At 40.9% G+C, this 27,213-nt stretch overlaps 1 protein-coding gene across 2 annotated transcripts in view; it reads right to left on the bottom strand.

Moving 5' to 3' along the window:
* Nucleotides 1–27,213, bottom strand: part of LOC122563123 (decorin-like) — a 76,158-nt gene that overhangs the window by 24,246 nt on the left and 24,699 nt on the right. For both annotated transcript variants that reach the window (XM_043716571.1, XM_043716570.1), the window contains exons 2-3: nt 13,187–13,402; nt 1,706–1,818 (exon numbers count right to left, since the gene is read on the bottom strand). In XM_043716571.1, the coding sequence (XP_043572506.1) occupies nt 1,706–1,818; nt 13,187–13,397 (324 nt within the window). In that variant the 5' untranslated portion in view covers nt 13,398–13,402. The remainder of the gene's footprint in view (nt 1–1,705; nt 1,819–13,186; nt 13,403–27,213) is intronic.

Raw genomic sequence — 27,213 nt, 5'->3', positions numbered from 1 at the left:
CTGGGCCTTTTCCATCTTTTCAATGACTTCTCATGGCACGGTTCCCTTCAGTTGCACAGTGACATTCTTTACTTACGTACAGCAAACTGTATTTGTAATACCCTGTGTTATATTAACCCTCATCTTTTACATTCTCTCCATTAATCAACTTTTAAGCACAATTGTACCTTTCATCCTACATCATACACCCAAATTTTGAAAGAAGATAATTATTTTGAGATTGACCATTGGACACGTTCTGAAAGGAGAAAGTGAGGACTGCAGATCAGAGTCGAGAGTGTGGTGCTGGAAAAGCACAGCAGGTTAGGCAGCATCTGAGGACCAGGAGAATCGATGCTGCGGGCAAAAGCCCTTCATCAGGAATCGGAAAGGTGTCAAATAAACTCCAGCCACTGAATTCCTATAATGCTGCAGTCAATCGTTACTTCAGAACTTTGAAATTTGATAAGCATAGCTTGATTGATCAGGATAATACCAAGACTGGGTAACCATGGGTTAAATTTGCTCACAAATTAAGAAGTTGTAGCACTTGAGATGGAAATGGGAACCTAACTGGGAAGATTGGTGGCAGGATATTTGGCCAGAATGCTGGTGTGGCATTTTACCAGTGGCAAGGACAGAAGTTTTGGGTTAATGGAACACTTCAGTGGCTCAGCTGAAATCGGGTTGTGTCATGCAGGTTTCTGTTGCTTGTAAAATGCCTTGATGGTGGCAAGGCATTGGGTTCCTCACTGCTGCACTATTACCAGGTCTCCAAGCCTCCCAGGCCATTGTTATGGGCTGTAAAAATTCAGCCCCATAATTCTTAAGGGCACATGAGACAGTACGACCACCCCACTGGAATAGTGAAGGGACCCGAGGAAAGTCATTAAAATTTGCAAAAATAGTTCAGGTTTTCCTCTGATTAATTGAGGAGTTAATGATGGGTGGCCCCCAGCACTTTTTTTTTAAAGAGCTCCTCAGAACATATCAAAATAATTAGGAAAAATATTGTTGCAGACTTGGAGGATGAAACATCTTTGCCACAGGGAGTGGCTGAGGCAGAAACAGTTGCATCTTTTAATGGAAAATTGGATATACATTTGAAGCAGAAAAAAAGAAAAGATATGGGGAAAGAACAGAGCAATGAGATAAATTGTCAATTCCACTCGCAATGAGCTAGCACAGAAACAATAGACCATATGTCCTCTTTACATGCTGTATAACATCCATTTGAATGCACCAATTTAGGACTGTATTTTTAACCTCTATATCAGAATATTTGGCAATTTTAGAGAACTAGAAGCTGTCTATCATTGAATAGAAAGAAAAACCTGACCCACCCTGAATGAACATTAAGGTTGTTGTCTGCTGTTTATTTAAGTGGGAGGCTGAGTGGCAATATTCAGTCTCAGAAAACAATGAATTATCCTATGGTGCTAAGCTCTGCATTAATCATTGCCTAATGTGGCTTCTCAGGAGCTCCACTTTAGCATATGGAAGTCTGCCACATTTTCTGCAGAGGAAGACTGTGTGCTGCGAAGGTGCAGGATTCACTGGCCTCCATTATTGTCTGGACTTGCTTCTATATTAACTGCACCTTTCATCTCTGCTCACGTCTTCCAGTGATCTTCCCATCAGTTCTAAGGGGTCACAGTAGTCACAACTGTCAGGGGTCTGCAAAGCACATTCCAGTCAATGAGATTATTATGGACAGTTTACTCACCTGAAGGTTCTTCAGATATTTGAAATCATTTTCCTTTAGCTCTCTAATCTTGTTATTCTGAATATCCAGAACAGTAGTCTCAGGTGGAATATACGCAGGTACCTTTGCGAGACCTACAGCAGGAAAAGGCTTCTTAAACAATTTTAATCTTTTTTTCTGATTTTTACTAGAAGCATGTTACTTTACAACACAAAATGTAGCATTAACTTCTGACTGAATTTACTTTTGCTTTTGGAATTCAAAATACCATTAAAGTTTGGAGCTACCTTCACATCACACCTTCTCACATATTCCACTTAGCAAATCACAGTAATGGCGGGCGACCAGGGTTTCTTATGCTGAATGGGGGAAACAGGGTAAAATTACTCTTACAGAAGCAAGTTCGTTGGTAATTGCAGAAATGTTCAAACTAGCCGCAAGGTCACTGAAGAAAATAAGACATGAGATCAGGGGATAGCTTATGGCCCTTTTTGTTTGAGACATCCACGGCATGGTAAACAAACACTTCTCTAAATTATACTGCAGCTTTTCTGTTGCTAGTGGAGCTAATATATTCAAATTATTGTCATAGATTTAGTGTACACACATGAAAATTTCGGTTAGTAAAGTTAGTTATTGAAAAGTACAATCACTTGACATGAAAATGTGTTAATGGCTTGCTCACTTCCATGTATTTGATCAGCTTCTGCATTTGGCCTCACAAAGAAAATCCAGAAACACTTGGAGTTGTGCACTTACTGCGTTCAGTCTCTGTGCATTTGTGTCTGAACTGTATGGCTACTGTGAACAACTGAAAAATATGCTATATGTTTTTTGACATAAAACCTGAGTTAACATCATGATGCTTGACGGAGAGCCCAGCCATCCATGAGATTGTTGAAATGAGATGAGCAGCAGGGAACAAAAATTGTTCAATGATGAGCTCTGGATCTCTGATCTCTGACAATTATGCAATGAATATTTACACAAGATACAGAGATTTTAAGTGCTTGCAATTTCTGATATTGATACTTAAAAATGAGCTAGATAATTGACACTTTCATTGACTTGTGGTAAGAATAGTATTTTAAAAAGAAAATTAAGGGTAATGAATAAATGACTATTCATTAAAAGCATTTTTTCAAATCAACATTTAGTCACTTAAGAGTTAACTGGCTGTACACATTGGCATTGAAAGGGCATAGGGGATTGGCAGGATGGCACAACTCAGCCTGGAAGGAATGTGAAGTAATTTCTGAGCTTAACTTACTAAACCTTCCCTCATGCAGACTATGAATCATTACATTTCTGAGGTTCGGTGAGCCACAATGACTTCAACTGTTGGTCTGACTGGATTGAAATTGTGGAGAGCAAGGACATGCCTATGGCTGCTCAGTTCCTGGCCAGGTCAAGAATCCATGGTGAGGGATCGCAACCTGACTTAGCCTGCACCATTTACAGGCCCTGTTAAAAATCAGAAACTTTGGGAGTCCTAGATTCCTGGAGTCTCCCTGGCTTCATGAAAATCTAGGTCAGTGCCTCTATTTTCACATAACCCTAACGATGAAACAAACTTGACAATTGAATTTTATCGTTACATTCGGTACCTTAGAAGTTTTTTATAGTTCCCTTTTCAAAAAATAAATTATTTACGGTCTTGCTAAGATAATAGGTGTTATGGACCCTCAATTCCACCCCCTGGATTTTGTATTCATGATGTTCAGACTCAAGATTAGAGTGGTGCTGGAAAAGCACAGCAGGTCAGGCAGCATGCGAGGAACAGGAAAATTAACATTTCGGGCAAACGCCCTTCATCAGGAATGAGGCTGGGAGCCTGGGGGGGGGGGGGTGTGGAGAGATAATTCATGATGTTCAGTCTGTTGTGAAACCATGTATCTGCAGAGTGACAGGCTTCTTTCTGTTACAAAACAATAAAATAATCTCCCCGTGCACTATTTCTTTGAATTTGCTGAAATTCCTCTGATGTCCTATTGATCTCTAGCGCTCAGCATCTTCTCTTTCTGGTTCGGGTATATGAGGTATGGAAGAACCAAACCAAATGGAATTTCTCAGCTTTGTCTTGTCTGTTAGAGCTTCCATCTCAGAGACAACTCAGAGATTTTCATGACTTGTTGGAGGCTACGGGTTGACCTTATAGAGGTTTATAGAATCATGAGGAGCATGGATGGGGTGACTAGCCAAGGTCTTTGTTTCCAGCGTAGATGTCTAAAACTAGAGGCCATAGGTTTAAGGTTAGATGGGAAAGATTTAAAAGAGACCGAAGGGGCACCTTTTTCACACAGACGATGATGTGTGTATGGAATGAGCTGCAAAAGGAAGTGATGGAGTCTGGTGCCAGTATATTTAAAAAGCATCTGGATGGCACATGAATACTAAGGGTTTTGAAGGATGTGGGCCAAATGCTGGCAAATAGGATTAGATTGATTTAGTATATCTGGTTGGCATGGGCGAGTTGGATGGAAGGGTCTGTTTCCATACAGTACACCATTATGACTCTATGATTCTATAACTGTATACACCAACCGTTGTGTTAAATTCACAATGCAATTTTCTGTGGTCAGTTTGACCCCAGCTTTTCTGATTTTCACCTGGCTGCATAGATGGCAGTCATGATGCTTTTCAGTCATGTCATAGCCCTGGATATCATTACCTAAGCTCATATCTACATTGCATCCCTTCTATATATTATCTTACTTCCTCTGGAACATATCCTGACTCACTTTAAGTTCAAAAGATACACACAGGAATTTGCATTGCCAATAGTATGCCTTGAGTGTTGTCAACTGTGAAGACTGTTTGGCAAGCTTTATGTACTAGCAGCTATTTCTGACACTAAGCTTGCTTTTAGTCCTACCAGTGCTGGTGTGATTTCTTCTGGATTTGAAGTAGAGTGGAGATTCTTCTTTATTGCTTGAATAAGATCATTGAAATTCAAGGAAATGTGTAACTGCACATTTGTCTTCTTTCTCAAAATGATGGAACTTAAATTTGGAATCTCTGCAAATCTGGCAATTGCTTTCGTTCATCCTTTGAAGTTTTTATCAGACTGTACTTCTAATTTTTATTGATAGTTTATGTGGAGTTATAGAGTCATACACAAGGGAAACAGACCCTTTGGTCCAACCAGTCCGTGCTGACTATAATGCAAAATACAGCTAGTCCCACCTGCCAGCCTAGGCCCATATCCCTCCAAACGTTTCTTACTCATGTACTTATCCAAATGTCTTAAAACTCACAACTGTACCCACATCCAGGACTTCGTCTAGAAATTCATTCCACATACGCAAACCATTCTCTGAGGAAAAAAGTTGCCCCCCATGCTCTTTTTAAATCCTTCTCCTCTAACCTTAAAAATATGACCCTCGTCTTGAAATTCCCCACCCTTTGGAAAAGACAACTGTCATTCACCAGATTGAATTATTATTCTCATCAGTGGAATAACAGTTATGTGATATCCAAAATCTTCAAAGTATCCAGTCATTTCATTAAAATGCATTGTGTACTTTTGCACCAGATTTTTGACTGGATGCTGAATTTCAGTGTATATGTGCTACCATCAACCCTCAGTGGAGCATCCCTCACCTCATGACTTACTGAGATCAAATACAACTCCCCACAACTTCTTAACCATAGGACAGAATGACCATCTGTTTCAGTATCGTTTAGCATGCAATTAATGTCTCTCGCTTTGTAAGTTCACCTGATTTGAGTCGTTCCCTGATATCGAATTTCAGGTCCACATTATGCTTGCGGCAAAGTTTTGCTCAGTTCCAGAGAATATTGCTTTGGGTAACCATTTTCTTTCAAGCTTTCAGGCTAAATTCTTTGGTACATCTTGTGTGAGGTGATGTTACTTTTGTTCCAATAACAATCTTCAGCTTCAGATATATTGTCATAGGCTTATTTTTCATGCTAGTCCTGATCTGAATGATTTGATGAATTTCTTTTCTTTGGGAACCATTGCAAACAGACATTCCTTGAAATTGTATGGTTCCAATGGCTATTATTTTCTCAAGCATTTCATTATCCTCCAGGGGATGGATGTTTTGATTTCTTTTCCTGTTTATCATACTATTGCTTTGGCCTTTGATAATTTCTTTAACAGCTTCATTCTTTGATTGCACATCCTTTCTCAATGATTGAGCTTTTTACAGGCTCTCTAATTTGATCTGTATGTGAGACATTTCTGTCTGTCTTTGAATTTACGTGGTTGTCCATATCTTTTACACATCTGTCTTTCTGTCTGAGATGCATTCTTATGCTGTTGTTTCTGTGCGCCATTGCCTTGCTCTTAGGCCAGCAGTTCGGGGAGTTGCTTCGTTATCTGTCTGACCATGACTAAATGTGGACTGACAGAGGGAGCAGCCTGCGATATTGTGAGCTTGGTGTATCCAATCCGACTTTTTTTTACATTAGAGTTTGCAGAGTACTAACTGAGTTGATCTGTCAGCACTTCATCTTTCTGGCGGATTTATATTTTTTAGTGGTGTTTTTCGAACTCACTACAAGAATTGTCAACAGGTTCACTGGCTACTCCCGAAAGGTCTGAAATGCATTTCGGTGGATGATTTGTGGACGTCTGTTGAATTCCTCAAAAGCTTGAGTTTTTAGTGTCATCCTCATTCATTTCCCAGCTGTCAAAAAGACCTAAATCTTTCTGTCCTGACTACAAAAGCATTTATATAAGAATATAATAACTAGGAACAGCAGTAGGCCATCAGGCCCTTCCCCCTGCTCTGCCATTAAATAAGATCATTGTTGAGCTTTTTGTGGATTCAGGTCCACTTACCTGCATTCTCACCGTATCCCTTAATTCCTTTATTGATCAACAAATTATCTACCTTAGTTTAAAAACATTTACTGAAGTAGCGTCAGGGAATTCCATAGATTTACAACCCTCTGGGTGAATAAGTTCCTTCTCAATTCAGTCCTACATCTGCTCCCTCTAATCTTGAGGCTGTGCCCTCTTGTCCTAGCTTCACCTGCCAGCGGAAACATCCTCTCTACTTCTATCTTATTTATTCCCTTCATAATTTTGTATGTTTCTATAAGATCACCCCTCTATCCTCTGAATTCCAATGAATATAATCCCAATCTACTCAGTCTCTCCTCATAAGTCAACCTCCTCAACTCTGGAACCAACCTAGTGAACCTTCTCTGCACTCCCTCCAATGCCAGTACACCCTTTCTCAAGTAAGGAGATCAAAATTGCATTCAGTACTCCAGGTGTGGCCTCACCAGCACCTTGTACAACTGCAACATGACCTCCCAGCTTTTAGACTCATTCCCTTTAGCAATGAGGAACAAAATTCCATTTGCCTTCCTAACTATTTGTTGTACCTGCAGACCAACCTTCATGCACAAGAACACCCAGGTCCTTCTACACTGCAGCATGCTGCAACTTTTTAACATTCAAGTAATAAACTTTTTTAACTATTACTCCTCCCAAAATGTATGGTTTCATGTTTATTTACATTGTATTCCATCTGCCAGACCTTTGCCCACTCACTCAATGTATCTATGTTCCTCTGAAAAGTCTCACAGTCCTCTACACACTTTGATCTGCCACTCATCTTAGTGTCATCTGCAAACTTTGACACCCTACACCTGGTTCCCAACTCCAAATCATCTGTGTAAATTGTGAATAATTGTGGTCCTAACACCGATCCCTGAGGCACACCACTAGTCTCTGATTGCCAGCCAGAATAGCACTCCTTTATCCCCACTCTTTGCTGCCAATTAGTCAATAAATCCTCTATCCATGCTAATACTTTACCACAAAGCCATGCATCTTTATTTTATATATCAGCCTCTTGTGTGGCACCTTGTTGAAAGCCTTTTGGAAATCTAGGTACACCACACCCACTGGGTCCCCATTGTACATCTTGCTCTTAATATCTTCATAGAATTCCAAAAGATTTGTTAAGCATGACCTGCCCTCCATGAACCTATGCTGTGTCTGCCCAATGGGACAATTTCTATTGTGATGCTTTGCTATTTCTTCCTTGATAATAGACACAAGCATTTTCTCCACTACAGAGGTCTATAATTCTCCATCTTTTGTCTACCTCCCTTTTTAAACAGTGGAATCACATTTGCTGTTTTCCAATCTGCTGGGACTGCCCCAGAGTCCAGCGAAGTTTGGAAAATTACTGCCAATGCACCTGTTATTTCTCCCGCCATCTCTTTTAATACCCTGGAATGCGTTCAATCAGGGCCAGGAGACATATCAACCCTTAGCTCCATTAGCTTGCCCAACACTACCTCTTCTGTAATATTAGTTGTTTCCAGGTCCTCATCTACCTTTGTCTCTTTATCAATTACTATCATGTCATTAGTGTCTTCCACTGTGAAAACCGATTAGTACCTGTTCAATGCCTCGGCTATTTCATCATATCCCATAACGAAATCCCTCTTCTCATCCTCTAAAGGGCCAATGTTCATTTTAGCCACTCTTCTTCTTTTACATATTTATATAAACTTTTGCTATCTGTCTTTATATCCTGTGCTAGTTTTTTTTTCTCATGTTCTATCTTTTCTTTATAGCTCTTTTTGTGGCTTTCTGTTGACCTTTAAAGTTTTCCCAATCCTCTAGCTTCCTGCCTTTTTTGGCCACTTTGTATGCCTTCTCTTTCATTTTGATAGCCTCCTTTACTTCCTTTGACACCCATGGCAGATTACCCCTTTTCTTACCGTCCTTCCTTTTCACTGGAATATACTTCTGCTGAGCACTTTGAAAAATTGCTTTGAAAGTCCTCCACTGCTCGTAATATGTAACTGACATTTTTCTCTTTACTTACGTCTTTTAGAAACCAATTAGCTTGTTTTACCTTCTTAAATGCCTCCGTGAGATCACCAGGTTGTCAAACTGAAGCTGCCCATTTATTTCTGTGTTGATAGAATTAACTTAGTTTTTTTTTAAGTCTCTCTGCATTAATTCTGGTTGATTCTCCTTAATATAATTCAGAATTTAATTTGTGAATTTTGCTCAGACACACCTGCTGCTACTATAATATATTGAGATTCTTCCAAAGTTGAATTAATCTTACTTTTAGATGCAAATCATTGAATCCATACAGTGTGGAAACAGACCCTATGGCCCAACAAATTCACACCGACCCTCCAAAGAGTAACCCATCCCCCTACCTATTACTCTACATTTCCCCTGACTAATGCACCTAATCTACACATTCCTGAACACTTTGGGAAATTTAGCATGGCCAATTCACCTAAACCTGCATATCTTTGGAATGTGGGAGGAAACCAGAACACCCAGAGGAGACCCACACAGACACTGGGAGAACATGCAAACTTCACACAATTGCCCAAGGCTGGAAGCAAACCCAGGTCCCTGGCACTGTGAGGCAGCAGTGCTAACCACTGAGCCACCATGCCACCTTGGTGTGTTTCTTCCAGATTTACCATGTGTTGTGGAACATTATACTGACATTTTGTTAGTGAATAAATCTGGATACACATGGACATACACCCCCATACATAACACATTTTCCAAATTATTTTGGAAAATATATTTGTTGTAATATCACAGATGGCTAAAGTCTGGCTTCTGCCAATATTGGGTTCAATAATAATGATTATCAAAGCTGAGATTATTTTTTTTGGAGAAAAGAAGGCTGAGAGAAAATTTGAGAGAAGTCTTCAAAATCATGAAGGATCTGGACAGAGTCGATTGAGAAACTATTTCTATTAGTGGAAGGATTGAGACCCAGCGGACAACAATGTAAGTTGTTTGATAAAAGAACCAACATAAACACGAGAAAAAACTTTATCATTAGCAAGTGGTTAGGATCTGTAATGCGTTGCCTGAGAATGGAATGAAAATAGCTTCAATCACAGCTTTCAAAAAGGACCTGGATAATTATCTGCGAAAGATATTCCAGTGCTATGGGGAAAGACAAAGAATGGGTCTAGTTTAGGAGCTGTACAGAGACTGGTGAAGATGAGATGGGGTCAAATGGGCTGTAACCAGTCCCTGGTTCTATGATTCAACAAAATGTCTTTTAAATGTGGGACAATGGTGTTTGGAAATTCAACCTCTTAAACACTGCTAAAAAAAAAAGTCAGAAAGCTGTTTTTTCATCATGACTGTAATGCAAGCAAACCAATTTAGAAAACAAGAAACAATTAATACATTATGAGTAGAAGACGTTGATCTCTTGGAATCTAATTGGCATGGGGATGTAGCAAGGTACTGTAAATTGTTGTAATTAACTAATTAAATTAAAATCAGCCCTTTAGTTCACCTTGATTGGATAGATTATTACACCAGGAGAAAGTGAGGACTGCAGATGCTGGAGTACCAGAGTTGAAAAATGTGGTGCTGGAAAAACACAGCAGGCCAGGCAGCATCCGAGGAGCAGGAGAATTGACGTTTCAGGCATAAGCCCTTCTTCAGGAATGGGCCTGAAGAATTCCTGAAGAAGGGCTTATGCTCGAAACATCGATTCTCCTGCTCCTCGGATGCTGCCTGTCCTGCTGTGTTTTTCCAGCACCACATTTTTCAACTCTAGATTATTACACATAAAAATATTGCGATGAGGTACAACTTGAGCTCTAAAATGCTTTATTGAAAGTTACAATAGTGTGGTAAAATTTGATTACAATAGTATGGACAACCACCTGATGAAGGAGCAGCGCTCCGAAAGCTAGTGCTTCCTAATAGACCTGTTGGACTATAACTTGGTGATGTGTGATTTTTAACATGGTAAAGTTTAGTTTATTAAATATTTTATAGGTTCTTAAATGTCCTTTGACACTATAGCACTGACTGGCCAGTTTTCTAACTTAAACTACAAAGAAATGTTGAATATTTCAAGTTTCTTATAACGCTTCTCCAGAAGAAGTTCTGAAGAAGACTCATATCAGACTCAAAGCAACAATTGTTTCTCTCTCGACAAATGCTGCCAGGTCTTCCAGGTTTCTCCAGCATTTTTTCTTTTCATTTCAGACTTCCAGCATCCACAGCATTTTGTTTTGATTAAAATAGGACTGTTCAGTTTGTGTTTATTTCTCTTTTGCAAATGTGACTTTTGGTTGGTTAATTCAGGAAGAGAGAAAGCTATTAAACCACTTTTAAAGTTTGTTAAAACTTTGCCTGCCACAAAAAAGTAATATCAATCAAACAAAGTTGACTGTCGTCCTATTGAGGTTTATAGTCTAGTCAGGCTACAATCTTGAATGATGGCAGAAACATATGGGGAAGAAAGAAACATGGAGAAAGTTTAAATTAACCTTTTACTACCTTGCTACAGAAAGTCGGTACTGATCGTTAACTTAGTATTAGATTTCAACTGACGTTTGAAATTTTAATCCTGGGACACATAAAATGTCATTGCCTGAGCTGAATGAGTCAGACCAAGCTGGAGGCCAGAAATGTTTTATGAACGAGACAAGAAAGTAACCTTTCAATATTCAGTTTGTTTGCCTAACTATACACAAAGTGCCTTTACGAATTTTCATCAGGGCAACACAGACTCATTGTACCGCAGACACTAGGGTGAAGTAATAAAGTCTAATTTGAATCATGTCCATTATAAACTAATTCTGCTTTCTGTGTAAACAGGATTTTAGGCAGCATTAAGATAATAGTCAACATATTTTTGAAGTTATATGTTCTCCCACAATTAGTCACTTTCCATATTTTCTTCAAAACAGCATTGAGTTGACACTGTCTGAATATGGTAGTAGTTAGAATAGTAATTTAATTCACTGCGCAACATGACTGCTTTTGGTTTTACAAGGAAATTGCTCAGTATAACTACTGTCAAGTTTCTCCCAGATCATCTGACTACTGTTTTGATATTGCTTATTTGCTCATTTCTTCCAGCTATAACATCCTCAAGGTTTATGCTTTCTAAAAATCTGTTGCTGATTAATCGAAGGCAGGACCCTGTGGAAATGCAATAGAGTTTAATGGCTGAGTTATATAAATGCCATCTTTTCATGTTTCAATCCTTGTGCAGGCTTCAACCTTGTACTTAATATGGCATAGAAAAGTCAGTAGATTCTGACTGGCCCATTTTAAATTGCTTTGCCATTTATGGTATCCCTTCAGTTGCCTGTGCTTTAACCTCAGGAATACCGACCCTAAACTTCTCCATCTCTCTATTGTGTTTCTTTCTTTACCACACTCATTAAAACTGCCTTCTGTCCAATTTTTGGTCACCTAACTTAATATGTCCTTACGTAACCCAGTGTTATATTTTGTTTTATAATGTTCCTGTAAAATGTCTTTGGATGTTTTATAAGATTAAAAGCATGACATAAATACAAATTGCTGTTGTTTAATTAATGTCAAATACCAGCATGTGCTGGTAACAGCATATGCTGGTAAAAATTTAAATTTTTCCATTCTAAATATAGAATATTATTGGAAGAGCATGCTGACAGTTTCAATCTTTTATTCTGCATCAGCTCAAAGCTCCCCCTGGGGTGGGGATGTAAACCTAGAGGGCATAGGTTTAGGGTGAGAGGGGAAAAATATAAAGGAAACTGAAAGGGCAACTTTTTCACACAGAGGGTGGTGCACGTATGGAATGAGCTGCCAGAGGAAGTGGTGGAGGCTGGTACAATTACAGCATTTAAAAGGCATCTGAATGGGTATATAAATAAGAAGGGCTTAGAGGGATATGGACCAAGTGCTAACAAATGGGACTAGACCAGTTAGGATAGCTGGTCGGCATGGACGAGATGGACAGAAGGATCTGTTTCTGTGCTGCATATCTCCATGACCTATGATTCTATAATAGTTTGAAAGCTGGTGGCTAATATAAAGGTTTATAAAATCATGAGAGGCATGGATAGGGTGAATAGCCAAGTTCTCTTTCCCCAGGGTGGGGAGTCCAGAACTAAAGGGCATAGGTTCAAGATGAGAGTTAAAATTCAACTTAGCTCAGGGAGTGATGATGAAACAGGATCACTGCCATCCAGTCACCATCTACCAGTGTCTGTTTTACTGAATTAAAAAAAAGGTAACATCTAGGTGATTTCCTAATCAACCTGTTCAGTGATGCTATTATAGAATTCTGGAGTAGGTGAGACCTGAACTACTTGGTTCAAAGGTAGGGACACTACCACTGCATGATGAGAGCCCATAATCAGTTAGAAGTTAAGCTATGATGCCTAGTGAACTTTTCTCATTGCTTAGACTCAGTGTGAGAAGAGCTGCTTGAGCAAGGTACTGATTGATACTGAATTTACCACAAAATAAGACAGTGAGAGATGAAGGAAAAGTAGGGAGATTCAAACAGTTAAATCTGAAATTTCTACAGTAATAAAGGAATTTTAATTTCCAGCAATACCCAACAAAAGAATTTTTGTCCTGAATATCCTTGTGTTCTCAATGCAGGAGATCTTTCTGAATTAGCTCCATTTATGCTACAAGCGAACTGAACAGAATACTGACCTTGTTCACTTTCAATTCTATTTTCTCTTCATATGGATGGTGTGCACTTTCCTTACCTAAATTCGAACACTGCACCACACTCATGTGACAGCGACACCTGGGCGGACATTTGTATGGATAGATGATAGGAAGCTCAGGAGTTGGTTCAACTGCAGATCCTTGTTCCTCTCCAACAAAATCAAAGAAACTGGACTGCTTGAAGGGTTTTGCCTGGCAGAGCATGACAGCGACCAAACAGGATATAAAGACCTGAACAGCTCCGCACATGGTGCCTGTAAAGAAAACAATGTCAGGATTTCAGTATCTGAGTTGTCGCTGTTTGTACAAGTCAAATATCCAATGTGTGTCCCATGCAAAAACACTTCAGATATTATAAATACACATTCCAATACAAAACCTGATTGTATATCACTTACTTGATGTAATTTTATACCCACGCTTGAACTCTTCTCTCTCATCTTTTGTTTAAATTGATTATTTCTTGCATTGCTGGCAAGACTACCATTGTTGTCCAACCCTAACTGTCCTTGCACTGAAATCCAAAAATGCTGGAGACTACTGCAGATCAGGTAGCATCCATGGAAAGAAAGCAAGATAACATTTCCACTCTAGATGACTCTTCATCAGTCTTGCCCTTGTGCTGAAAGGTTACTGAGAGGACAGTTGGAAGTCAATCAAATTGTTGTGGATCTGGAGTTAAATGTAGGCCAGACCATGTAAGGACAATAGTTTACCTTCCTTAAAAGGCATGAGTGAACCAGATGAACTTTTATGACAATTGATGATAGTTTCATAGAAACATGGAAAATAAATGCAGAAGTAGACCATTCAATACAATCATGGCTGATCATGCAATCTCAGTATCCCATTCCTGCTTTTTCCCCATTTCCATTGATCCCTTTAGCTGCAAGGGCCTCATTCAATTCCCTCTTGGATATATCTAATGAACTGGCCCCAACAGCTTCAGGTGGGAGAGAATTCCACAGGTTCACAGCTCTCTGAGTGAAGAAATTCTTCCTCATCTCGGTCCTGAATGGCTTGCCCCTTATTCTTCGACTGTGTCCCCTAGTTCTGGGCTTCCCCAACATTGGAAACATTCTTCCTACATTTAGCCTGTCCAGTCCCATCAAGATTTTGTAGGTTTCTATGAGATTCTCCCCTCAGTTTTCTAAATTCATGAGAGTACACGTCCAGTCAAACCAATCTTTCCTCATATGTCAGTCCTGCCATCCCGGGAATCAGCCTGGTCAACCTTCGCTGGACCCCCTCAACAGCAGGAATGTCCTTCCTCAGACTAATAGACTAAAACTACACACAGTACTCAAGGTGTGGCCTCACCAAGGCCCTATATATCTGAAGCAAGCCATCCTTACTCCAATAGACAAATCCTCTCGCTATGAAGGCCAGCATGCTATTAGCTTTCCTCACCGCCTGCTGCACCTGCATGCCAACCGTCTGCGACTGCTCCACCACGACACCCAGCACTCATTGCACATCACCTTTTCCTAAACTGCCACTACTCAGATAATAATCTGCCTTGCTGGTTTTGCAACCAAAGTGGATAACCTCACATTTATTCACATTATATTGCATTTGCCAAGCATTTGCCCATTCAGCCAACCTGTCCAAGTCACCCTGCAGCCTCTTCGCATCCTCCTCTCAGCACACACTGTCCCTCATCTTAGTCTCATCTGCACATTTGGAGATATTGCATTCAATTCCTTCATCCAACTAACTAATGTATATTGTGAACAGTTGAGTTCCCGACACTGAACCCTGCGGCACCCCACATGTCACTATCTGCCACTCTGAAAAGGACCTGTTTATTCTAACTGTCTGCTTCCTGTCTGCCAACCAGTTCTCTATCCACATCAATACATTATGTCCAATAACATGAGCTTTAATTTTCCTTACTAATTTCTTATGTGGAACTTTATCAAAAGCTTTTTGAAAGTCTAGATACACAACATTTACTGATTCACCTTGTCCATTCTACTGGTCACATCCTCAAAATATTCTGGAAGATTTTGTTTAGCAGGATTTCTCTTTAATGTTTGGTCATAGCTTTCCAAATGCTCAGTTATTACACTCTCCATAATTGACTTCAGCATTTCCCTACCAATGATGTCAGGCTAACCAGCCTATCATTCTCCTTTTTCTCTCACCCTCCCCTTTTAGAGACTGGGGTTACATTGGATTTCTTCCAGAGTCCACAGAATGCTAAAAACTGATCACCAATGCACCAGCTATTTCTAGGGCCACTTCCTTAAGTACTCTGGAATCAGGACCTCGTTGTTATTTTGGAGATAAGCTTTCAATTTCAAAATTATTGATTGAATTTAAATTTTGTCAGCTGCCTTGGTTGGATTTGAACCCATGGCAGCTGAATGAGCCTGGACCTTGCTACTAGCCCAGTTATTATCACTATACTACTGCTTCCCACTGTAGGTTAGCTCAGTTGGCTGGACAACTGCTTTCTGCTACACACTCGTGCTAACAATGCAAGTTCAATTCCCTATACTGGTTGAAGCTACCATGAGCAGCCTATCTTCTTAACCTTCTGCCTTGCCTGAGGTGTAACGACTGACAAATTAAACCAACACTAGTCGTCTCTCTCTGATCTGTAAGTAATCCATGGTCCTCTGGGACTACAGCAACTCTCCCTTTATATACCTCAATTCAGAGAACAAAACAGTGCCAATGTTCATGTATATCACAGCAGTTGCTTCACAGCACACACTTGGGAGATGCAGATAGCTACCTTCACAACATCGTGACTCAGAGCCCACCCCACTCTTTGTAACCGCCCCCAACCCTACTATCCTCCAAAATCTCTGTCCATTCTCTTGCACAACCTCTATTTTCACAGCTTCCCCATTAGCACCTATGCCTTCACCTACCTCAGCTCCCTTCCCTAAACCTCTCTCTGCCTTTAATCCACACTCTTCCTTTCTGAAGCTATTCAAAACCTGTCTCCTTAGAGTAAGCTTTGATTACATTCCATATTATTTCACATCATTAGATGGCTCCTTGCCAAACTTCATTATGTAACACTCTTACAAAGCAATTTGGACTATTTGCTGTGCTAAGGGTGCTATATAAATACGCGTAGTTATTGTTGATGTAACGGCCTCATCAGATTTTTTTCCATTTGAACTGACAATTTAATGACTGCAAGTGTAAACATGAGTGGGCTCATGCAGAGCTGCTGAGTTTCTGTTACTTTGATAGGTTAGCTTCAACTAAAATATTTTTAAAGAAAATATCAGTGAAGCAAATGTTGCAAGACACTGACTTTTAAAAAAAATTTAAATTAAGAGTTCGCAAACACTCAGAATAGTAATTCTTTCCCTTGACATTCCAAGAGCTTATAACCAATCAAGAAAATAGTAAACAAAATTGTAGGACCAGGAGAACTAATCCATTGGAGTAGTCTCTCACGGTTATGGGGTTCTGTGTATCATAGTAGACACTCTTCACCCATTCAAAACCATTTAACTTACAAATAACCCCCAAATATAGTAAGTTAAATAACCATACAGTAACAGTTGATAGAACATGTATGTTGAATCCCACTTCCAAAAGCTGAGCACAGAATCGAGGCAGATGTCCTGATGTGCAGTATGAACAGAATGCTGCACTGTTTGAACTGCTGTGCTGTTTGGATGAAATTTGAAACTAAAGCCTAGTCTGCCCTCTCAGGTGGATATAAATGATCCTTTTTTAACCTCAGGAATGTGACTTGAAAGAATTTCTGGGATTTACATATTAATGAATCGAAACCTGTAACTCATTCTAAGTAAATAAAGACTTAATCACAATCTAGGTTTGTTCACTATATCACATCAGTTGCATGACACTTTGACCTTTATACTATAAATTCTGTGACGTATGATCCTACCTCACTAGCTACCTGATGAAGCTGCAGCGCTCCGAAAGCTTGTGCTTCCAAATAAACTTGTTGGAATATAATCTGGTGTTGTGTGATTTTTAACAATTTCAGAGAAGACTTGGAGAGTTATCCTGTGACCTGGTCAATACTTAATCTCCAATCAATATTGAACAATGCAAACTTTTTTTTTATTTGTTCATCGGACGTGGGTATCACTAGCATTTATTACCCAGAGGCAATTAAAAGTCAACCACACTGAAGTGAGTCTGGAGTCACACGTAGATATTCATGAACCAGATGGGGTTTTCTGACAATCAACTCTTGGTTATTGTTAAAATCTTAATTCTTTATTGAATTCACAATCCGCCATAGGCAAGATTCGAAACCAGGACCCCAGAATGTTAGCTGAGTTTCTGGATTAATACTGAAAATGTGTTGCTGGAAAAGCACAGCAGGTCAGGCAGCATTCAAGGAGCAGGAGAATCGACGTTTCAGGCTTGAGCCCTTCTTCAGGAATTCTGAAGAAGGGCTCATGCCCAAAACGTCGATTCTCCTGTTCCTTGGATGCTGCCTGACCTGCTGCGCTTTTCCAGCAACACATTTTCAGCTCTGATCTCCAGCATCTGCAGTCCTCACTTTCTCCTTTCTGGATTAATAGTCTAGCAATAATAACACGAGGCTATTAACTCCATGGCTCTTATCAAAGTGCTGTTTTTGAAAATTTGTTTATATTGGTTGCTGTGTGCCATACATTACAACAGTGACTACATTTCAAAAACATATTTACTATCGGTACCTGGAATGAGCGGGTTTTCTTAAGAGAAGACATTGACTTATCAAGCAATATGTCAGATCATCAAGATATCAGAGAATGACGGATGGGGGTGCAGCCAGCAAACTCAGCATTTGAGGAAAGGATAAAACAAGGCACTAGCTTCATGAACTAATCAAGCACAAATAGAATAGTAGAATGGTCTTTAGAACTAGCATATAGAGGGAAAAAAGTTTGCATTAGTTCTACAAAAATAACTCCCTGACCTAGACCATATTTGGAGTAAGGCACACCATTATGAGTCTCACATCTTGGAAAGGATGTGTCAGAATTAGAATGGGTATAGCAAAGATTCACCAGGGTATCTAAGGATTAGACAAAAGAAGATCAGATCAACTTGGTTTGAATTTCCAGGAATAAAGGGGATTAAATAGTGATCTCACTGAATTCTTTCAGGAATTTGAAAGTAAATGCTAGGAAATTTAAAGAAAAACATATTCTGCTGCTGTAAGAACCTACAAAGGGGACCTTAATTTATTATCAAAGGCAAGTCATTCAGGGTGCTGGTAGCGATTATTTCTTTACACAAAAGGAGGCAATAGTGTGGAGCACACTCCCACTAAAAGCTGTAGAGGATAAATACAATTTTAAATTTGCAACTGATGGTGTTTTGTTGGACAAAGTTACAAAGGGTTATGGAGCTAAGGCAGGTGAATGGAGTTAAGGTACAGGTCAGTTACAATTTTATTGAATGGTGGAACAGATGAAGGGCTGAATGGCCTCCTCTTGTTCTATAAATGGTCTCATTCTCTTAAAAGGCCAAGGTGAACAAAGGAAACATTAGTCTGTGGTCTCATGATGATATTCATGAGATTAACATATGAGGAGCGTTTGAGAACTCTGGGTTTATACCAATGGATTTTCGAAGGATGGGGGAGGGGGGGATCTTATTGAAACATACAGAATACTGAACGGCCTGGATTGATTAGATGTTGAGAAGATGTTTTCATTTGGAGGAGAGACTAGGACCTGAGGGCATGGTCTTAGAATAAAGGGAAAACAGTTTAAAATGGACATAAGTGGAACCTTCTTCAGCCAGAGAGTGGTGAATCTGTGGAATTCATTGCTGTGGAGGCCAGGTCATTGAGTATAGTTAAGACTGAGATAGATAGGTTCTTGAGTATCAAAAGGATCAAGGGTTATGGGAGGAAATTGGGAGAAAGGGGTTGAGAAATTATCAGCCATGATTGAAAGACAGAACAGACTCGATGGGCTGAATGGCCTAAATTCTGCTACTTTGATTTATTGTCTTATGGTCTAAGAGTGGAAGTGGGAAGCTGAATATGCCAATCTGAAAACAGAAAAGGAAATCTGAGAAAAACGAGGATGAAGAATTCCTGAGAATTCCAGTACAGGTGAAAACAGAAATAAACAGAGAAATCTGGAAATTATTAAAGCTGATCAGTAATAAGATCACACAGTTGCTCTCACGTGGATTATAAAGACAGAAGGATCTGACTTACAAGACCTGTATTCATGTTATTCTATGAGAAATATCTATTCCTCTATATATCAGACAGGACCTTATGCAACGAGGATTAACATGGGCGTATGATTAGGCTTCCCTCTGCTGGACACGGTAATAATTACATTTTAACATCAAAGGCCACAGTTAAATTTCTTCTCCAGGTACGTTCACCTTCAGGCCTGACTTCCTCAGTGATTCATTAGCACTGCTGTCTCACAGTGCCAAGACTGGGTTCGATTCCAGTCTCGGGTGGCTGTGTGAAGATTGCACATTCTCCATTGTCTGCTTGGGTTCCCTCTGGGTGCTCCAGTTTCTTCCCATAATCCAAACATGTGCAGATTAGATGGATTGGCCATGCTAAATTGCCCATAGTGTCCAGGGATGTACAGGCGAGGTGGGTTAGCCATGGGAAATGCAGGTTTGCAGGAATAGGGTAGGGAGATGGGTCTGGGTGAAGGGTGGGTGTGCACTCGATAGGTTGAATGACCTGCTTCTACGTTTAGGGATTCTATGATTTTAGTACAAACAAAAAATATTTTTTTAAAAATTCCAGCATTAATCACCACCAACTCAATGCATCTTTTCTTTCCCAGTTTTGACTGGCTCCTTTCAACACCAAATAGATCAACCATTTTTTCGTCAAATCTTTCTGCATCTTCTGCCAGATTCATGACCCAGTTTCAGTTTCCATTTTCCTGGTTAATGCATCATTATGGCCCACGTATCTTGGTTTGACCTGTCTCTTTACTGACATAACCTTTTCGTTGATCAGTCCTCATTCCCATGAGATGGGAAACTTTTGGTTCTACACTGTACTGCAGAAAAACTGCTCCCTTAGATTATCTCTGCTCTTAGACTGCTCCATTTCTGCTTCTGCCTTATCAAAGAGTGACTATTAGAATTAGACTTAGAATTGAGTTTTATTATCACATGTACTCAAGTATGGGAATACAGTAAAAAGTGTACAATATCGCCACACACAACGCCATCTTAGGTGCAAAGTACCTAGTTGCACTTCATAGGTACTAAAATAGATTTGATACAAAAATAGGGAATTAAAGGAAAAAGGGAAAAATTCTGATTCTCTGAAGTAAATAATTTTATTTACATGCTATTATATATAATTCTGATTTGTGTTATGCAGCTCTCTATCATCTCAAGATCTTAATAGCTTGTAACCACTGATGTAAGTGTTTTATCACTTTGTACATCTTCATGTGAGTAACATGCGCACTCTATTTATGTTAAACATCTGGTTAACAGAAACCTCAGCAATCCTATATGTACATGATGCTCTTTTCCCCTTGAACTCCGCATCCCACCAAGTTCCTATTTTCTCTCTCCATCCTTAGGAGTATCCTCTAGTGCACTGGTCTTTCTTATGGTTACCTCACCCAAATTTTCACTGCCACTCGCTGCCTGGCAAATTGTCTGCAAAGTGTCTTTGAATGTTTACTGAATTAAAAATGTCGTAGTACATGCTGTTGTCATTAATCATCTGATATTGTGGTAGTAGAGCTGGAGAATGAACGTGTGGTTGAACTATTACCACAAGAAAGTGAAAAATGGAACAGAAGTGGCCCAGAAGCAGAGCTGCAGCAAAAAATTCAGAACGACTGGGTGAATAGGAAAAGAAACAGAGAGAGGAAGTGTAAACAAGATACTTATTAACTTGGCTTTGAGCCAGATAATGCTGTTCTAGATGGGTAGTGTAGAAGTTTCCAAAATGTAAAGCATAATATTTTTCATACAGAGGGCCATTTTTCGACTCCACTGCTGTCCAGTTGATATACAGATGTTAATCATGCTGAGAATGTTAATTACTTAAAACCAATAACAAAGCAAATTTCAACACTCAAACTCCCACAGGTCTAGTCATTACCTTTTTCCTGTACAGAATCCTGGGCACACAAATCATGAAACTACATGAATGTGAGCAACAAAAATAAAGTTGGAACTTTTAAAGCCAACAATTTATTGAACTTATTCCCTCATTTAGCCAAGGTCACACCTAATAAAATAGTTATATTACTTATTTCCTGGCATTTGTCTCATGTTTCTGCTTTAACACTGTCATGTTGGATATAAGCTCATTTTGTGTTGAGAGCAAAATATTGGCTTTGGGGCCGATGTGTCAGCATGGATAAAGGAACAGTTAATGGACATGAAGAAAAGAGGAGAGGTCATGTTCTTGTTGGCTATTGTTATGCTGCAAGGATCATTGCTGGGACCTCAACTCCATACAATCTCTACTAATCACTTACAGTCAGAGTTATGCATCTATGTTTGCTGTTGATACATAACTAGTTGGGAACTTAAGATTTGAGGAGAACACATATCAGCTTCAAAGAGATTTAGGCAGGTTAGGTGAGGGACATCAAGGTGGCAGATGGAGTATAAGTTGAATAAGAATGAAATAATCCAGCTTGGTTGTAAGAAAAGAAAAGTAGAATACATTTTAAAAGGAGCAAAGCTTATAAATGTTGATGTTCAGATAGATTTGAGTGTACTGTGTGGGGTTTGGTCGGAATGATCTTATGCTGTATTCCTATAAGAGACATGCACATGCTCTCATCAGAGTATCATAGCATGTGACATGAAGGTAAAAATGTTGCAGTTTCTAATTTTAGGGGTGAGTTGAAGCATGAAAAACTGTTGTAAGCCTGCTGTTTTTTGTAACTGAATTGCATAGAACCAGTGCCTATGATGGTAATATATGTATATACCAGCAACTATAATAAAAGTCTATTGAACATTTCATAGGAACATATGAACAAGGACCATGAGTAGGCCTTTCGACCCCTCAAACCTCATGGCTGATGTGATTTTATCCTCAACTGTACATTCCTGCATAACCCCGATAATCTTTCATCCCCATGATTATCAAGAATCTGTCTACATCTGCCTTAAAATTATTTAAACATCTGCATCCACTGTATTTCCAAAGACTCACAAACCTCTTGAGAGAAGAAATCTTTCCCTTTCTCAATTTTCAATGGGTGACCCTTACTTTTAAAAAATGACCTCTTAGTTCTAAATTTTCTTATAACAGGAAACATGTTTACTCCTGCCCAATCCCCTCAGGATCTTATAAGTCATCTCTGACTCTTCTAAACTCCAGAAGACACAGGCCTAGCCTGCCTTGCTTTTCCTTACAAGGCAATCCACTCATTGCAGGAATTACTGTAGTAAACGTTCTCTGAATTGCTTCTAATGCATCAACATCCTTCTGTAAGTATGGTGACCAGTACTACCCCAGATCCAGTCTCATCAATGTCCTGTATAACCAAAGCATAACCTCCCTACTCTTATATTCAATTCCCCTCTCGTTAAAACATAGCATTCTATTAATTTTTCTGATTAGTACTCCTGATTCAAAACTACATTACCCAAATCTACTCAAGTCTAGTTAGGGAACTAACATAGCTTTTCCCACATCAAGTACAAATACTCTGCTGGAGGCAGAAACCTGGTAGCCAATCACCTCCAGTATGCCCATTCAGGAGAAGCTCGGTGTTGAAGTGAACAAGATAAAGAGAACTCGTTTAATTTCATATCATACTGTTGACTTCCAGACAGATTGGTGCAGATCCATCACATGTATCTTAAAGAAAGATGGCGTTGTATGAGTATGCCTGGATCCAAACTCCTACAAGAACACAGGGTTAGCATGCAGTGTGATTGTAGTGAGGAAGATAGATGGTACTTTGGTCTTTATTGCAAAGGGATTGGAGTGCAAGTATAATGAAGTCTCACTGTAACTGGCCAGCACTTTGGGGAAATCACAGCTGGTGCACAGTGTGCAGTTTTGGTTTCTATACTTAGGGAAGGCTGTACAGCAAAGGTTCACTCGTGGGGTGAGAGAGTTGTCCTCTGATAACAGACTGAGTATGTTGAGCATGTACCTTCTTGAGTTAAGATGAGAGATGGTCTCAATGAAACATACACAGTTTTGAAGTGCACAACTGAGACTTAGTTGTCTTGAGCTGGGGAATAAAAAATACAGGGACACAGTCTAACAATAAAGATTCAATTATTTAACACTGAAATGAAGAGAATCATCTTTACTGAAAGAGTTCTTAATACTTGAAATTGTCCTCATGGGAACCTTGCGGATGCTCCATCATTGCAAATATATATATATATAAAGCTGAGATAGATAGATTTTAGTTTCTCCTGTAATGGGAATCAACACATATGGAAATGGGTGGAATGGTGGAGTTAAAGCTGAAGATCAGGCATGGACTATACTGAATGGTAGATCAGGCTCAATGGGCTCTATGGCCTCTTCCTGATTCTGTTTCCCTTTTTTTTTAAGATTAGGTTAGATTCCCTCCAGTGTGGAAACAGGCCCTTCGGCCCAACAAGTCCACACCGACCCTCCGAAGAGTAAACCACCCAGACCCATTTCCATCTGACTAATGCACCTAACACTATGAGCAATTTAGCATGGCCAATTCACCTGACCTGCACATCTTTGGACTGTGGGAGGAAACCAGAGCACCCAGAGGAAACCCACGTAGACACGGGGAGAATGTGCAAACTCCAAACAGACAGTCGCCCGAGGCTGGTATCGAACATGCAACTATGAGGCCTGTGCTAACCACTGAGCCACTGTGCTCTCTAGTTTTGTGTTTGGACTTGCCTGCTTCATAATTGTCCATTAAATTATCAGGCCTGATATCTAGTGTTGTATAAGCTAAGAATTTCTCCAAGTAAATATTGGGAATATTGCAACTCTCTTCAGTTACTTTTGCCATACACCTACCTGGCAATGTTTAAGGTTGGACCAGACTTACTCCTGAATTTCTAATTCAAGATTGCTGCTGTCATGCCCATATGTAAAATCCAGCATGGTGACATCAAGGGGGATGCAGTAGTCTAATGGTATTTATCGTTGAATCCAGATAATATTGTTAGGACCCAGGTTTGAATCCTGATGCCGCAGGTGGTGGAAGTTGAATTCAATAAAAATCCGGAATTAAGAGTCGAATGGTGACCATGAGTCCAATGTTATTGTCAAGAAAACCCATCTGGTTCACCAATACTCTTCAGGGAAGGAAATTGCCATCCTTACCCAGTCTGGCCTGTACATTACTCAAGTCCCACAGCAATGTGGTTGACTCTCAACTGTTTTCTGGGCAATTAGGGATAGGAAATAAATGCTGCCCTTGTCCCTGAATGAATGAGAGAAAAAAAATCAAACATTAAAAATTCGGTTTCCTATAATACGGGAGCTGGATCGGAAGTGCTTGCTACTTTAAAAAATAATAACTTGTTAATTGAATTTGTTAACAAGCCAGTTGGTCTGTATACTAAGTTGTCTGTGTCATAATGCCTTGGTGTAGACAGGCAGACAAGAATGAGAGCTTTCTTTTCTCATCATCTAAATTGAAAAAGCACTCAGCAAGGGATTGCATCCTTCAGTACTCTGTGTGTATCTGTGGCACCCTCACAAGATGATAACTCAGTTTACACCTCCCTGTCTGGTCTCCAAACCTTGTGCTATCATCTTCTATACCCCACAGCCTTCTACACCAGGGTGCTTGGTCCCTATTTGCACAAAGAACAACAGGATTTATGGAGTCCAGGTACCATCTTTCTGGGTCTACATGCAATTCAATCAGATTGTTATGTAACTGTTGAGGGTAGAGTTTCCTTCCACTCAGGGATAAAAATGTTATTCTCTACTTGTTCAGGCCACTCCCAGCATACGAGTGCTGCAGGACAATCATTTTTGGATTGATTAATTAGGCAAACATCCCACTGTCACCATCCCCGCCCCCCCAGAATCCCGAGGGGAACACCACCCCTGCTCATGACTCCACCCCCATCCCCCACCACCGTGCCCACTCCAGAAACAGGCTCCGCCCCCACTCCCAGCTCCACACCCACACTGGGTCCTGGGTGCTAGCTCCCAGCCCTGCCGAGTTTTCACCATCCCTCCAGACCTCCCCCCTCACTGAGGACGAACGATCAGTCCTCAGCAAAGGACTCACCTTCATCCCCCTCTGCTCACGCATCATTGAATTTAATACACGCCGTGACATCAAACAATTCTTCCACCGCCTTGGCCTCCGAGCTTACTTTCACAATCAGGATCCTGCCCACCTTCCGAGGACCTCTTCACGCAGCTCCAACAAACTCCATCCACCTGGACACCCCGTGCCGGCCTATTACCTGCCCTCGACCTCTTCATTGCCAACTGCCACCGGGACATTAACCGCCTCAACTTGTCTACCCCCCTCCCCCATTCCAACCTCTCACCCTCACAACGCGCAGCCCTCCATTCCCTCTGCTCCAATCCCAACCTCACCATCAAACCACCTGATAAAGGGGGTGCAGTGGTAGTCTGGTGCACTGACCTCTACACTGCTGAAGCTAGATGCCAACTCGGAGACACCTCCTCCTACCGCCCCCTCGACCATGACCTCACCCCCCCAGTCACCAAACCATCATCTCCCAGACCATACAGAACCTCATCACCTCAGGAGATCTCTCACTCACAGCTTCCAACCTCATAGTCCGGGAACCCCGCACTGCCCGGTTCTACCTCCTTTCCAAGATCCACAAGCCTGACCACCTTGGCCGACCCATTGTCTCAGCATGCTCCTGCCCCACTGAACTCATCTCTACCTACCTCAACTGTCCTATCCCCCCAGTCAAGGAACTCCCCACATATGTTCAAGGCACCACCTATGTCCTCCACCTCCTCCAAGACTTCCGTTTCCCTGGCCCCCAACACCTAATCTTCACCATGGATATCCAATCCCTCTACACCACCATCTGCCATGACCAGGGCCTCCAAGCCCTCCGTTTCTTCCTCTCCCGACTTCCCCAACAGTACCCTTCCACCGACACTCTCATTCGTTTGGCTGAACTGGTCCTCACCCTCAACAATTTCTCCCTCGAATCCTCCCACTTCCTTCAGACCAAAGGGGTAGCCATGGGCACCCGTATGGGCCCCAGCTATGCCTGCCCCTTTGTTGGCTATGTGGAAAGGTCCATCTTCTGTAATTATACCGGCACTGCTCCCCACCTCTTCCTCTGCTTCCTCCCGCGGGGAGGTTGAGCAATTCATCAACTTCACCAACACATTCCATCCTGACCTTAAATTTACCTGGACCATCTCTGACACCTCCCTCCCATTCCTGGACCTCTCCATCTCCATTAATGATGACCGACTTGACACCGACATTTTTTACAAACCCACCGACTCCCACAGCTGCCTGGATTATAGCTCTTCCCACCCTACCTCCTGCAAAAATGCCATTCCGTATTCCCAATTCCTCCGCCTCCGCCGTATCTGCTCCCAGGAGGACCAGTTCCACCACAGAACACACCAGATGGCCTCCTTCTTTAGAGACTGCAACTTCCCTTCCCACATGGTCAAAGATGCCCTCCAACATATCTCGTCCACATCCTGCACCTCCGACCTCAGACCCTACTCTTCCAACCGTAACAAGGACAGAACCCCCCTGGTGCTCACCCTCCACACTACCAACCTTAGCATAAACCAAATTATCCGCCGACATTTCCGCCACCTCCAAACGGACCCCACCACCAGGGATATATTTCCCTCCCCACCCCTTTCCGCCTTCCACAAAGACCGTTCCCTCCGTGACTACCTGGTCAGGTCCATGCCCCCCTACAACCCACTCTCCCATCCTGGCACCTTCCCCTGCCACTGCAGGAATTGCAAAACCTGCACCCACACCTCCACCCTCACCTCCATCCAAGGCCCCAAAGGAGCCTTCCACATCCATCAAAGTTTTACCTGCACATCCACTAATATCATTTATTGTATCCGTTGCTCCCGATGCGGTCTCCTCTACATTGGGGAGACTGGGCGCCTCCTAGCAGAGCGCTTTAGGGAACATCTCTGGGACAC

The sequence above is a fragment of the Chiloscyllium plagiosum genome, chromosome 26 (genome assembly GCF_004010195.1).
Source record: "Chiloscyllium plagiosum isolate BGI_BamShark_2017 chromosome 26, ASM401019v2, whole genome shotgun sequence".
Classification (NCBI taxonomy): domain Eukaryota; kingdom Metazoa; phylum Chordata; class Chondrichthyes; order Orectolobiformes; family Hemiscylliidae; genus Chiloscyllium; species Chiloscyllium plagiosum.
The sequence above is the reverse complement of the archived record's forward strand: the minus strand, read 5'-3'. Positions and strand labels throughout refer to the sequence as shown.